This window comes from Theobroma cacao, chromosome 9, assembly GCF_000208745.1.
Source record: "Theobroma cacao cultivar B97-61/B2 chromosome 9, Criollo_cocoa_genome_V2, whole genome shotgun sequence".
Taxonomy (NCBI): Eukaryota; Viridiplantae; Streptophyta; class Magnoliopsida; order Malvales; family Malvaceae; genus Theobroma; species Theobroma cacao.
In genome coordinates, this window is record NC_030858.1 from 7185964 (window position 1) to 7201569 (window position 15606).

The 15606-nt window shown below is 32.0% G+C and overlaps 1 protein-coding gene across 3 annotated transcripts; it reads right to left on the minus strand.

The window, feature by feature from the left end:
• Positions 28-10912, minus strand: LOC18588803 (TBC1 domain family member 17). 3 transcript variants are annotated; one of them, XM_018127650.1, is made up of 16 exons: positions 10745-10912; positions 10361-10534; positions 9991-10042; positions 9781-9888; positions 9308-9392; positions 7999-8053; positions 7224-7622; positions 6417-6560; positions 5159-5218; positions 4751-4849; positions 4544-4654; positions 3261-3332; positions 3025-3141; positions 2253-2402; positions 1301-1401; positions 28-516 (listed from the first exon to the last, which is right to left on the minus strand). In XM_018127650.1, the coding sequence occupies exons 1-16, from the start codon at positions 10805-10807 to the stop codon at positions 192-194; spliced, it is 2115 nt and encodes a 704-aa protein (XP_017983139.1). In that variant the 5' UTR covers positions 10808-10912; the 3' UTR covers positions 28-191. The 3 variants fall into 3 exon arrangements, with proteins under 3 accessions (XP_017983139.1, XP_017983140.1, XP_007013521.2); XM_018127651.1 differs by having other exon boundaries at positions 6417-6497; positions 10745-10911; XM_007013459.2 differs by lacking the exon at positions 6417-6560 and having other exon boundaries at positions 10745-10909.

Consider the following 15606-nt stretch of genomic DNA (forward strand, 5'->3'; position numbering starts at 1 on the left):
ATTTGAAGATTTTAGGAGATTGTAGAAAACAACAAAAAAAGGAAAGCATACTAAATTGATTTCATCAGAATATGATCCATCCATTAGCACTGTTTTGGAAAAATCGGCTAATTACAAGAGCAAGAAAGTGTTGCCAAAATATAAGACTATGAATATTAATTTGACATATGCTCCCCAGAAAGGGATAACATTTACAATACTTCATCTTGTTGAGAGTAAAATAAACCATTGTCAACAGGTAATGAGGGTGGAGTTCCAGGAGGGATGCAAGCAGCTCCATTCTCGCCTGCACATATGCATAAGGCCTCTGCATCCCTGAGAGTTGCATCAAGGTCAATCTGACCACTCAGCTCATTGATGAACTTCAAGAGGGTGTCAAAGTCCATTTGCTCTCCCATTATCTTGCCACGATAGCGCTTCAATACAGCAACACACACATACAGATGGAGGTGCTCCGACAAATAATGTGTCCACAATACTTCCCACAATCGCATTGTTTTCTCATATTCAAATTCCCTGATAAATATGTTGAGACCACTCATGTAAAATACAGTAATTCTATCTCCATGTCCCAGTGCATGCATCAGCAATCTTAAGATGAAATTTGAAGGGGAAATTTTTTTTTGAAATCCCAACATGGTGCCAAGTCCAAGATCATGAAATGCCACAGTTTCTTTTTCTCACAAAATTTTTTCAGCAACTACACAAACCCCGCATAACACAAACAGGTCTTCTCCCAGCCTTCCTCTGTCTTTCCCCACCAGGTTCCAATGCAAATAAATTTATGTTGGATTTTGTGGGAGGGGAGAAAGGAACACACACATGGAGAAAAGTACAAGCTAAAATAGATTAATGGTTTGTTTGAAAATAGGGATGAAAAATGGATCAGCAGGAGGGGGTATTTTTCATCTATGTGAACGAGATAACAGGAAAATTTGCAAACTTGCTAAGACTCTCATCTTCTCTCCCATTCCTCTTTGTACCCCTCCCAAATTAGGTAAATTAAAATCGACAGGTTTGGGATAAATAAAAAGGCAACCATCTAACACTTTCAAGTCCTTTTACACCCTCCTTACGAAGCCTTTATCTTCATCCTCTCAGTTTCCTCTTCCTTGGAGCACATTGTAGGAGTTATACCACATACTACTCTACTTTAGATGCAGCAATTTGATATGTTTCATTGAAAATAAAGAACGCAACAGCAGGAACATAAGTGCGTTACATAATTAAGGGAACATGCATCCTAAATAAATGTTGGCATAGAGGGAAATGAATGAACTAGTAATTCCAAGAGCCTAACCTTTTAAACTGTATCAAAATCCAGCGGAAACAGAAGAAATAATTCAAGCAATCATTCTGCTTGAAATAGTTATGCAATGGGATGTCTAACAACTCCACCAGCTGCGAAAAAGTAGAGGTACTGTTCAAAGTCAGAGACCAAAAATCTGTTCATGAACTATTAATTTACTTTTGTTAGAAAAATAAAGTCATGATACCCTTTTAATCTTCTTTAGGTTGTTTCCTTCCCAGGAACACAACCAAGGACTGAACCCCAAAACTCTCCAAGAAAATACATAAGTTATATGACATTGCATATAGATGCTACAACATTTAACTTTATTCAAGGACACAAGAGACCAACAGTGACAATGTTATATCTTGTTTCAAAGTTATAGTTGGTAACTGAAGCAAAGAATCGGGAATCATGATAATCTTGGGAATGATACTCTACTCATTGTAAGAATGATTTATGAAACGTAACTTTTGAGGCCTGCTATCTCATCACGTAAAGTCTCCTATGAAGCTATACCACAAACCTTGGTTCACAGTTCAAAGTTTGACAAACTTGACTAATACTATTGCTTTTTAATGCACATTAACAGAGGCTGAAATTTCAAGGAGTGATACAAAGTGAAGAAGAATAAATAAATTGATCACAAAAAAAGATCTTAAATGAGGACATGCCAGAGTTCTCTGACTATTTTACACATGAAGTTTAGTCCTAATTATAGAGAAATCGATGTCTGAAGAATGAAACAAAAATACTACTGCCCTTTTCTCACTACAGAGAGAAAAAAATAACCCCACACCAAAGAAAAATAGGGAAGGAGGAGGGAGAACGGAATATGAGATTACCTTTACGTCTTGATTATCCATATTCTAACAAAAGAAAAAAACCACAAGACATCTGCCATTTTAATGGAATAACATGACTCCAGGAATTTGCAAGAGAGAGAGAGAGGAAGCAAGACCTTAGATAATGCAAAGAGCTGAGTGTGCATGCCGTTTTGGTCACGATTAAAATTGGGCCCAAGGCGTTCCATCAGTGCCACAAAACACCAAAATGATTCTGACTCCTCCTCCATTACAAACAAAATAGGGGAGAGCAGATCGCTCATACCCTATAAGAAGGGAATAAAAAAAAAAAGATGAAGCACACAGCCATATAGAACATTAGTGCCACAACTGATAGAAGCTTTGGGGAAACTCATAACATAGACACATTAAATTATGCTCAACTTTCAACGTAGTTTTTGAAGATAATGCCTGCTTGAATTCACTAAAACCATATTCATACGAGAAAAGCTGTTTCAAATTTATTCATTAATTAATGCTCTCAAAGTATGTGACATATGATATCATGTGTACCGCCTTCTTGGTTGCTTATGAGATTTTTTATGTCATACTTGTACAATGCTATGTCACCTGCATGCTGGCAGCTCATTGCCAGATGGTATGACAAATATTGTATGAAATGACAAAATGAATTGTATTGCCACCAATCCAGTCATTTATTAAGCAGGCATTACCATTTAGACCAGACTGATTCCAGCATTTCTACATACTCCCATGCATATCCGATATAAACACTTCATTCTTGTTGCATTTCCAAAACACTTGAGATTTTCTTCATACTTAACTAAAAGAACAACATCACAATTGCAACTCAGCATAACTATAAAATTAACTTTTTTTGCTACGCTACCGACAGATCAAAAACCACGGGATATCAGAAGTCATTACCTGACAGTAACCAAGATCAAAGTTGTAGAAAGAGTAGGTCAACAGAATATCACGTAAAAGATTCACGTTTGGATTGTCATCCCCCTCATAGAAAAAGAGCGATCTGTCAGTCCTTACCTTAAACCAACAACAACAACACAGGGATTGCAATGAACTCAGAGTGGTGCCATCACACTTTTCAAGAATAAGAAAATGTATGAAAGTCCCAGTGAAACATGTGATGGTTTCATACATACCACATCTTTCTCTATAAGGCCTTTCCTCTCTCTGAACTTCGTAAATCTTTTTGCCTGTTCAGGAGAAATACTCTGCCATAAAAATTCATCGAACAAGTGTTAAGCCTCATATGAAAACTAAGCTTTGCCAGCATTAAATAATATTTCTCTTAACAGTACAAACAGAATGACAATAGTTACAAGATGTCTAAGAACATTATTTATCCAAACACTCAATGGTTACAAGACTGCACTGCATCGTCTTTTTGACTTTACATTAGTCCGCACGTAAACCAGAGTATGCATAAGATCAACAACATTATGCATTTGGGCTTTGAAAATCTGCAAAAAGATGTCATCACTAGGGTGGATTCATGTTGAAGTCATTGCTTTGCTTGAGCTCCCAATAAGCCATGAAAGCTGGCCTTACAAAGGTAATTAGGTTTGTCTTCTCAATTTGAAATATGAAAAAAAGAAAAAAAAACTCCCTTTACTGGTTGTCCTACTAGACTACAGAAAATCTTGAAGTATGTTAAATAAAACCAAATACACAGCTTATAAAAAAAAAAAAACAAATACGCACATTAACACACAGGCAGATCAAGACAAGCCCAAAGTAAACCAATGCCTGGCTCACAGAAATCAAAAGCGCAAGTGGCTGAATTGACCCAATTCTAGTGACAATGGTTAAATGGTGCAAGGCAAAATAGTGAAAATTTTCTACCAAATAAGGCCATTGTTATCAAGGAACTGCAAGGTGTTTCTACACCCTTACAAGCACAAAACATTTTTAACAGTTTTGTTCCAACATCGAAATTTGCTAGCCCAAAGTTCCACCCTAAAGCTTTGCTTCATTCAGAGGCACATCTTGGAGGCATGCAAGTTGTGCAACATGCCACATACCTCAAACGCAACCAGCAATCTTAACACAAATGGCTTGTGAAAGAAACCTCCAAGCAAAACAACAATCTTAGCCCCCCCTTCCCCACCTCCCATTCCCCGAAAAAAACATGTGATGCACTATAGAGGCACCACAAAAAAGGGGGGAAGCCTGCTTCCAAAAGAGGCCAAAACAACTCATGCCGTAGTAACATAAAAGGGAAAAAGAAAGTATCTTGTCGACAACAAACATCCAAACATGTCTTTGGTTTGAAAAAAAAAAACATAACTCTTTTGAACATCAAAATTTTGAGCTGCTGCTAAAGACTAAAGACCACTGAAACTAAAATTCGACACACTCTCACATACAATGTTGGGAAGGTGAGAGCAGTACTTGACAAAATAGACAACGATTTACTGCAAACCTGCCACTGGTTTTTTATAGTCTCATATTCTGTCTTTTTGATAGACCTTAGATATTTCCTCTCCGCATAGGTTGATTCGTATGTATGATATCCCAACAATATTGCCCAGACCTAAAAATCACAACCAAGATCTCTATGAATAAGATGCATTTTTAATTAAAAAAGAATCAATCCACTCAAAATTCCTTGCACCATACGAATACAAACCTCTCTTCGTAATTTGTGTTCAATTCCTCCATAAAATATTCTTTTCCTTAAAGCTTTTGAATCCACCACACGTCCTTCGGAATCCAAGAATGTGGCCCACTGAAAAAAAAAATTAAATTTCAAAAGAGCAATATAACACCAATCACATAATGAATTCATAGTCCTTGGAAGAAAGCGTGTACAGCATGTAACAACTTCAAAGACATATTTATGGAAAGCTTTAACATAAAAATTAGGAAATTTTATTACTAATCTATTTCTTTTCTCATAGTAAGAGACTAGTGATGAAGACTGCCTAATCTAGAGAAGCAAGGACATAAGGCAACCAGGGCCCATCAAGGAAGAATAGTTAACTAGATAAGGAAATTAGATACAACACGGTAACAAAGTTTGAATCTGGCTCCTTACCTCTTCTAACCCCAAAGGTGGCTGTCGGGGTTTTCCCCACACTAGTGATAGTTTGTCAAACTGCCAGAAAATGAAGTAAAAAACATATATCAATAGATATGCAAAATCTATCCCCAAAATATGAAACAATAATATGCCACAGTTATGGAATTTAGTGTTCAACCACACCAAGTATTGGGCCCTCCTGATATCATAATCAAATGCACCAAAATAATGCATGTTTAGCATTAAGAGAGGAATCGATTTTTAAAACACACAGACTAGTGACAAAAAATTACATTTCTGTTCCATTCATAACAACTAGTCACTGGAGGGCTGCATACAAATAGACAGACTAGTAGAATGAAAGTTTTTTCAGCTTTCAGTTTTTAAATTTTACAAAAGTATCATCGCTTCTTGGCTAATTCATAAATATAATGAATTAACGTTTTTAATTTCCTTTGCAGCCCTGTAACACTTTTAAGATTGTCCAGCTTGGTCTACAAAAGATTAAAAAAAAGACTCCTATCACAATAATTACATTGCAGATTTGTTTAACACAAAAATCACAAGATTATAAGTACAGATACCTCTACTTGCATTTGTAGACCTTAGATTGGCACGAGGCCTTCTAATATTGACATCCTAATTTATGACTACTTTTCTGCAACTTATCAACAGGTCAATGCTGAAGGAAGAGAAAGAACTCAAAACAAACACCCGAGTCAATCCCATCGATCAAAAGGGGGGAAAGCCCATTACCAACGCCAGCCATATTCCCAATGTTAACAACAATAGTCTATAGACTACACAGGGTTTCTCTATGTAGCCAGACCAAGACAAAAACCAATTTTCTCAACTACTCAGTGAGTTTTTCCTGGCTAAACTGAGAACCTACTGTTCTTTTATCCATCATCTAAGGCCATATAAAAATTTTTGTAATTCCATCCGTTAAAGATTATTTATGGAAGCATCACATTGCAACACATTCGTCATCTGCTAATGCTTCATAAACCAATCTACCCCTGCTTCTGGCCACTTTTTCGACTTCCAACTTTATGTATCAAACAATAAAAAGAATTGAATTTATGCAGTCTCATTCAGTAATTTTAAGCCAGAAGATATACTGGAACCTTAGCAGGTTGTAGCAGTAATCTAAAAGGATTATAAAGGAATGTGTTGCTAAATATCTATATTGAACTCATGATCACACTTGGAAATGTCAAAAGAAAAGGAAACAAACCCAGAAACTATAAAGAACTAAGGCTCCTTTCTATACCTCCTTAAAATCGATTAGCTCAAATGTCCCCACATTGGTGGCAGCTTCATCATCATGATTGTGTTTCCTATATGGGGCTTTCTGTTTAACAAGGGTAGAGGTTGGCATCGGGTGGTCCTGGCATAGAACTTGAAATCTTTCCAGCTAAAATAATGCAAGTAGCATGAATTGAATAAAGAACATAAAACTCTAAACTACGCTTAAATTAACAATAATACTTAATCTCTCCAAGTAATGTGGAAAGATGTAGAGACATTCAAACCATCAAATTAACGTTCCAAGAGCGCTCCACCACCTCAAGAATACACTCCATTCATCTCATTCTTTGTTTTTCATCACCAAATGGACCACTCCAAGTATCTTATTTACATTGCAAGAAAAAAGAGAGAATCTCTCCACTATCTCCAGAAAACTAATCACTAGCATAAATCCTATGGAGTAAGTAGTTGAATTGTTATCATTAAACACTTGCAAGATTAAAAAGTTTCAAAGAGGACACCATCCTATATTATGAATATGGTTTTTTTTTCCTGACCCACTATATTCAGCCATGACCCCCAAAAAATGATGTTGATATTGAGTTTGAATTGATCCATGTAGGATAAGACCTTCTACAAAAAGATATGTATTTGTAATTTTTACCTTCCAATAAGAATGCATGAGCATCAAAATTGTGCGGAAGAGTATCTAGAGTGTAAATCCCCATCCGAAAACACAAACCTTTTGAAAATTTCACAAAATAGACAGCAATATTTCTTGTGCAAACATTAAGTGTGCGAAAAATTGACAAAGGGTGCAGACAGCTACCTCAAGAGGATCTGGAGCAACAGGGCTTTTAACAGGAAGTTCCTCATCTTCGTCAACTTTGTGATTATAATCAAGGACAGACTGGTTAGTGTTTGTCCTCTCAAAAGCATCAAAACCATTACTATGTGTCTCCCAGAACAGCTGCGATGTTGTTTCTCGGGCAAACTTGGTTACAAGAGAAAACTTCTCCAAAACATGAATTGATAAGTCTCGAGCAGGATCATGAACCTTTTGCCTCTGCCTTCCATTGTACCGAGATGTACTAGCATTTTCATCACGGACACCTACATCAGTCCTCTCTTCATTTTCACGTGAAGTAGACTCCCTAACTGAAACAGGTGTTGATGGCACACTTGCAATGGAAACTGCCCTGGGAAGCTCCAATGAAGACAAAGTTCTCTGTCACAAGCAATTGGAAAATTCAGAATATATTAGCAACTCACTGACCATGTATGGTCAACAAAGTCGAACAACACCAGACAACTCAAAGTAAATAAAATGACTTTTAGTTCAACAAATCTAGTCAACCATTGAAAACAATAAAATTTACAGTTTGCATTTTGAAAAAAATACAAAAAACAGATAAGACAATGTTAGTTAGCACAATTACACTTAAGACTTGCATTTAAAATAATTAACCTCTGTAAAAATAAGATATTTCGCAATTAAAGAATTCCTTATTTCCCCACTTTGAACATATGATATAGGAAGCAGTTAATGAAAGAAATTTCTGTAACAAAAATAAACCAAACAACTAAACTAGCAGTACACAAACCCGCAGAGGATTTTCGAAGTCGTTCGCAAGAAATACATTGGCATCTTCCGCTGACCTGAAAATAGATATAAAACAAGGACCTTAAAGAAATCTATATCAATGTTGTCAAAGGCACAAGGCACATTCTAGGCACTAGGACCTTTACCTCAACTGAGGCACAAGGCTCAAAAAAGAGCTTGCCTGAGTAAAGTAAGGAGCTAATTTCTAAAAGGTATTTACAGGACAAAGAAAATTCTACATATCATGTCTAATAAGCTTAAAATATATGATTTTGCTAATAAACATTAAAGAGTTCACTCCATTACATTGCCTAATGTGTTCCAAAGATCAAGAATATAATAACAAATGTCATTAAACAAAGCTCCAAGTCCTTCATTTCCATCCTCAACAAAAAGTTGTGTATCAATTCTATTATTTAATTTTTTAGTGCCTGATGAAAGGTGCCTCGCCTGAAGGGGTGCAAGCCTGCAAGGTGCTTTGCTTGATTTGCACTGCACCTTAGCACCTAGACACGTGCCTTGACAACACTGAACGATATATCTTTGTACTAAATTGTGAGCTCAAGACAGATGTAATACTAAAATATTGGAAAATAAGAATATAATTGCAGTATAATACTAATTTTTTCCAGAGAATACTCCTGAATTAAGAAGATTTTGAAGTGGAAGAAGTAAGAAAATAGAAATATTTTATATCACTAGAATTCTTTCCATTAAAAACTCTTCTCCTGTATATGTGCAAGAAACTTTTCAATTTAAAAATGAGGCAAAGGCTTCATGGCACAAGTATAAATTAACTATGGCACATTTGACAAAAGAAAAAAATCATCATTATAGCAAATTCTTTACTAAAAATAATCAAGACTTATGGTGTAAAATGAAATAATACAAATGTCATATTTTGTTTTCCCAAATCTAGGAAAAATCCCAAATGATGGGTTCCAAAAATCTATCAAAATCTCCTGAGATTTCTAAATGTGCCAATAGAAAAAAACAGTTAATCATACTAACACAGAAACAAATTCTAAATAAATAAATCAACAAAACTCCATAACCTCCCAAAAGATTTTTTTGCTTGATTCTGTGTTAAGAAAAACATTTATAAAAACTTTTACAATATATACATTGTTTGTCCTAGTAATTATATTCCTTTACACGTCTTACTCTACTCCCACTTGTTTTAATAGGTCAGCATATGGTAGGCAACATCAGGTTAATTCCAAGATTTTATTCTTGATCAAAATACTGTAGCAAGTAACTGTTTAACTCAAATTATTAATTACACAAACTTAAAATGAACACAAACCAACCTCACAAGAAAAACGTGTTGTTTTACTGTAGCAAGGAACTCTCGAACACCTCCATTATAGAAGTAAAGGGGAGGAAATGCAAGTCCTGCAAAACAATATTTTTTTCATAGAATGTAAGGCCAAGCATAGATACGAAGTAGGACTGAAACAAAATGTAGAGATAAAAAATTTAAGTCGAATAATTCAAATAAATCCATGAGATTAACCCATTCACACGATATTCTAACAATCATCAAAAGGATTGCAAATACTTACAAGTTGAACAGTCAATTATTAAGTAGTTAATTGACACATTCCACAAGTGACCTTAAATGTATAAGTTAGTTAATTTTTTGTCCCACAGGGCCATGAAAGTTCTGATGAAGATCAACTGAACATCATACGTAGAAGATACAACTTCAAAAATCAAAAGCCATCATGCTCAACCTCTTATAGCACAAGCTATAAAAGCAGTACAGTTTGTGGTTCCTTACCAGATGACAAAACAACAATTATGTACTGCCACCCAAGAGCTGGAGTGTGTCTTCGGATGGACCTCACATCAGCAAACGGCACTGGGCTGATGGTATAAAGATTCCTATCTGCATAATAAAGCCATGCAACAACAACTTCAGCAAATCATCTATGCCAAATTGATAAGTGCATAGTAATACATTCAAATCACAAGTCTAAAGCTTAAAAACCTTTCTCAGACAGCCTCGCATTTGTACTTTGCCCTTTGTATGGAATCCATGTCTATGATCAAATACCACAATCAAACATATAAATTATACATAGACAAAACATACAAAAATGATATTCATGCCAACACCGTTTCACATCCTATTTGCGTCCCTTGACGCGTATCCTATCCATGAATTGATAGGGCACACTAGGTTCTCGTCCAATAACTACTGGCCACATCAGATGGTACAAATTATTGGTATAAAAGAGGTACGGTAAGTAGCATGATTAAAACAATATACGGCAAGTTGTTTAATGTTAAACATAATTAACAAAATTATCCATATGTAAACATAAGTAAATACAAGCGCTTAAGAATTAATCAATTACCATGAAGAGAGAAGAGCCTTGCTTAATTAACTTTAATCTGCCACTAATCCGCTCAGAGGCAAACTGAGTAGGATGAATTGTAACATTATCTTTCAGATAAACAATTTCGGCTCCCTCCGGTTCACTCGACGAGCTTCTTTTCCCACGGTCGCACCGCATCATACTCGCTGATCCCTACACCCCAAAAAATGAAAAAAAAAACTAAATTAAAACAACAAAACCAGAATTAAATGCAAGAAATCCGATATATATAACAACTAATTACGAGATCGATTCATACAAAAAAACAAGATTAAAAAAGCGATTCAATTAAATATATATAAATAACGGAATAAAAAGAAAATAAAAAGAGTTAAGTTGAATGTGATTTTTTTTTTGGCTTACTTGTTGTTGAGACGCGGCGTAATCGGCGTCGTCTGATAAATCATGAAGCTCTGGTTCCTGCATCGTTTAGGGATTTTTCCTTTTTTTTTTTTTTTGGTTCTCGTTTTGAGTAGAGATTTTTAAGAGGGGAGAGCTGATTTTTTATTTGATGTATGTTTTACCTTCGAGGCGAAGAAAAGAGAAAGGAGAGGAACCGAGCCGAGAGCGAAGGCGTGGTGGGACCCGCGTGAACGAGATTTCTATACCTTGTAAACGGTTTCAGGGGATAGCAGTTGGAACCGTACCGTTTTACATTGCATCATATATACAAAGAATCAAATTCCCTTTTCTCATAGTAGTAATTTTGATTATCTTGATAAAAAAAATTATCTTTTTCTTGAGAATTGAATTAAATTAAATTATTTCTCTCATAAAAATAGTAATTTCCACCTCAAAAACAAGTTAAATCATTTTTAACTAATGATGTGTTATGCACTAATTAAGGTCATTCACTGCTTAAGTGAAGGATAAAACAATCAAAATAGAGTGCCTAATGTTGTTCTTGTATTAAAAAAAAATTGCCAATAAAAAATCAAGGATTAGAATTTTGATGTGCACAAGTGGTATATGAGATAAATTCAAAACACTTTTCTAGTAATTAGGATTAGATCAGACGGAGAGAGAAAGAGAAATGAGTACAAATTTGGATACCCCTTTTCTTCAAGTAATGATTAAGAGAAACCGCATACTTTAGGCAAAGTATTTATTTAGCGTGCCTAACTTTAGCTATTTTAGCCAATAGATTTATTTGGTACATTTTTTAGCCAATAATTTGCTCTTACTAATTGACACATCCTACAAAGGGTTTTAAAATCTTTAAATTCCAAACAACTCCGAGAACGGTCAAAACATCCATCAAGTTTTGTATTCATTTATTTTGTTTATTTAAAATCAAAGCTATTTAATTTTTTAATTTAAAAAATTACTTCAATTTAATCCATTCTTCTAATGACATTCAATTTTACCATTAAAAATAATGATGTCAATGTTGACGTAACACATTTTGATGATGTGACACTAATATGATGTAGTGGCATTAGCATCATGATGTTGTATGTCAAGTGGCACCAACTTGATAATGTGGCATACCACGTGACACTAATATTATGATGTGATAATGCTAACATGATACCGACATGTTAACGTGTCGGTACCACGTGGCAAAAAAATTTTTTTTTTTAAATTGTGCTATGTTATAGAAATTAAATTGAATAAAAATATATAGTATAAGGATTAAATTGAACAAAATTGAGATGCTAAGAGATTAAATGGAAAAATACAAATATTTAAACAGATGATAGATATATTTAAACCAAATATTTAAATGTAAAAGATTTATGGTGTTAAAAATATATATATATAAATATTTTTTACTTGATTATTTAATTTTAGAATATGTACATTAATTTATTTTTTAAAATTAAGTTTGAATTCTCCTTTTATAAAAAAAATTTTGAAAAAAATTTTATGCCTAGAGTCAAATTTAGATGAATAACTTACATTATGTTGGAATAAAACAATATAAAAAGACTAAATAATTTTTTTTCTATTTATAATAATATAAAANAATTCAAAAAATATTTTTTACTTAAAGTCAAATTTAGATGAATAACTTGTATTGTGTTGGAATAAAATATTATAAAAAGACTAAATAATTTTTTTTCTTTTATTTATGATAGTGCAAAATTTTGAAATTTATTTGATTTAGTTTTTAACTTGAGCTGAACTCATATTAGCAAAATAGATTGATTTAATTTTTCCTTTTAATAATGAAGAAGGGAAATATGGAGTTAGTCATGATTATAAAAATAATTTTTCGTTCTGACTTGCTTAATTTGGGCATTACAAACTTTTTATTACAACCATAGAATCTTAGCTACTTCACCCCTTCAGTTTTTTATTTATTTTTTAAGTTTTTATTTTGTTTAATATTTCAGGTTATATTTTTTAGATTGAAATTTCTTGGATTAAAGATTGTATTTATGGTTGATAGAGTTAAACATAATTGTAAATATTTGTATAATTTTATTGTGTATTTACAAATTTTTTGTAGAACCAAATTAATAATTTAAGTTTAAATTTAACAAAATTTAATTATGGTATTTGAAGTTAAAGAAAATCATTTTATAAGAAATTTTAAGTAAATTTAAATAAAAGATAAATTAGATAAGGGTTGAATTATTTCAAAAGAATATGTATTTGTAAATTGTGAATGTTGTAACTAAATCAACTTATTTTGCTATTTTTAGTTCAGCTCAAGTTAAAAATTAAGTAAAATAAATTTTAAATTTTTGTACTATTATAAATAAAATAAAAAAGGATTTTATTTAGTCTTTTTATATTATTTATTCTAACATAATGCAAGTTATTCATCTAAATTTGGCTTTAGGTATAAAATTTTTTTCAAAATTTTTTTTATAGAAGAAGAATTCAAATTTAATTTTTGCAAATAAGGTAAATTAATGTAAATATTCTATAATCAAATAATCAAGTAAGAAAATATTTATATATTTTTTTAACACTACAAACCTTTTATACTTAAATATTTGTCTTATTAATAAATATATTTATTATTTACTTAAATATTTATATTTTTCAAATATTTTTTCAATGTAACTCCTCCACATCTCATTTTCGTTCAATTTAGTCTTTATATTATATATTTTTATTCAATTTAATCTCTATGATGTGACATAATTTTTTTTAAAATCTTTTAACTTGCCACTTGACATCGACATGTCAACATATTAATATCACGTCAGCATTGTTATGTCATCATATTAGTGTCATGTTACACTGTCACACCATCAGGTAGGTGTCACGTGGCACACCACGTTATCATGTTGATACAATATCATCAAAATGTGTCATGTCAACCCATTTAACGGTGAAAGTAAATACCTTTAGGAAAAAGGACTAAAGTGAAGTAATTTTTAAAATTAAGAGACTAAATTACTTCGATTTTAAATACAGTGACTCAATTGAACAAAATGCATGAATATAGAGACTTGGTAGATATTTTGACAAAAAAATTATTGATTATAGAACAGTAAGAAATACTTTATTTAATTAAAATGAATAAATCTATATAATCTATACGCTTTCAGCTCCTATTTAATATTAATAAGGGTAGTTTGGATATTTTCAGAGACAGTTAATTGAAGTAATCTGTCCACCCCGAAATCATTGCCACATAGGTGAATTTATTCTCATTTCTCCGCTTTCTTGATTTTTTTTTAGTGTGGGGCTTGTTGATTTCTTTTTTTATCAATGTGTTTGGCAAGAGTTAGGTATTTTAGGTGTGAGTTTTTAAGAGGGTTCTATAATGAAATAGAAGGAGAATGGAATAATTATTTTTTAAAATAAAATATAATAATAAAAGAATAAATTAGTCATTATATATTTTACTTCATGAAATGGAATTATCATTCTCACATTATTTTAATATTTAGTTAACAAGTGATTAAGCGATAGGTAATAAAATGATAAAAATATATTTTATTATAATTTAATAAATTTGTTGAGGGTTTTAATTTTATTAAATTATAATTTAATAATAATTTAATATTTTATCTTTAAAATATTAATTTAATTTTTTGTCGTCATTTCTTTTTATTTTCAATCTTTTAATTTATTCTTTATAACATTTTATTAAAATATTAATAATTTATTATTTACAATATTATTAATAATTTAATTTTTACTAATTAATATTTCAATAATAAATTATTATTAATTTAATAACATTATTATTAAATTAATATTTTTATTATTACAGTATTACTAATAATTATTATTAATTTTTACTAATTAATATTTCAATAATAATTTATTAATAATTTAAATTATTGCAATATTACTTAAGGTTAGTGATTTATTATAAATAATTTATGTCACTTAAGCTCGCTTAGTAATTTCTTAAAATGAGTAGGATATTTTTGTTTAAAAATATTTGGATTCTATTTTGTAGGGAGAAGAGTAGTTAATACCAAGGAAGTTGATATTAGTTATTCCGTGAAATAATATATCTTTTTTCAATTCTAATTAAAATTTGTTATTTTTTTAAATATTTTACATGCTTGATCAGTCCTGTGCTTGTCTATTATAATTAAAATATTTTATAAAGGTTTTTTTTCGAACTAGTTTACAATTTTACACGCTTGATCATGATTATATATGTCTAATCAGCTTTGATTTTTTCTTGATTCTTATATGATAGGTTTTAACCTTTGCAACTAAGCTATGAGCCTAGCAAAGCAGTTGAGTTTGGCGGTTGACATGAGGTACATAAAGACGATCCTATTTCTAGAAGGAGAGGGATTCGTCATCAGACATGGATGAAGGGAAAGTGAGAAAGGGACGGGGAAGCCAACGAGGCAACCCATTTTCTTTCTTGGAACGAAGATAGATAGATAGATAGATAGGTATTGGGTAGTGGAATGTCCCACCCATACTGCATCTTTAGATAGTGCTGAATGCAATAACTTTTGCTTCATTGATAAAATCTCTTTTCTTTGTTTTTTCCCGAAAACAAAAGCCTTTTTCTTTGTAAATTTATGTCCAGGGTCATTTGGCCGATGGTCTGTTAGATCCATGAAGTTCTTTAGTTATATTGATATCGTGTTTATCTCATACGGTTTGTAAGTTTTATCTCCCAAGGAAAATTTTTACAGTTAATAATTTTTCTATTTGATGGCATTTGAAAATTTTGATAAACAAACAACGGCTAAAACTATATGATCAAATCATGCAATTAATCCATATATTTTGTTGAATTTGATTTTTATATAATAATTTATAAAAATATTATTATTTATGTTTTT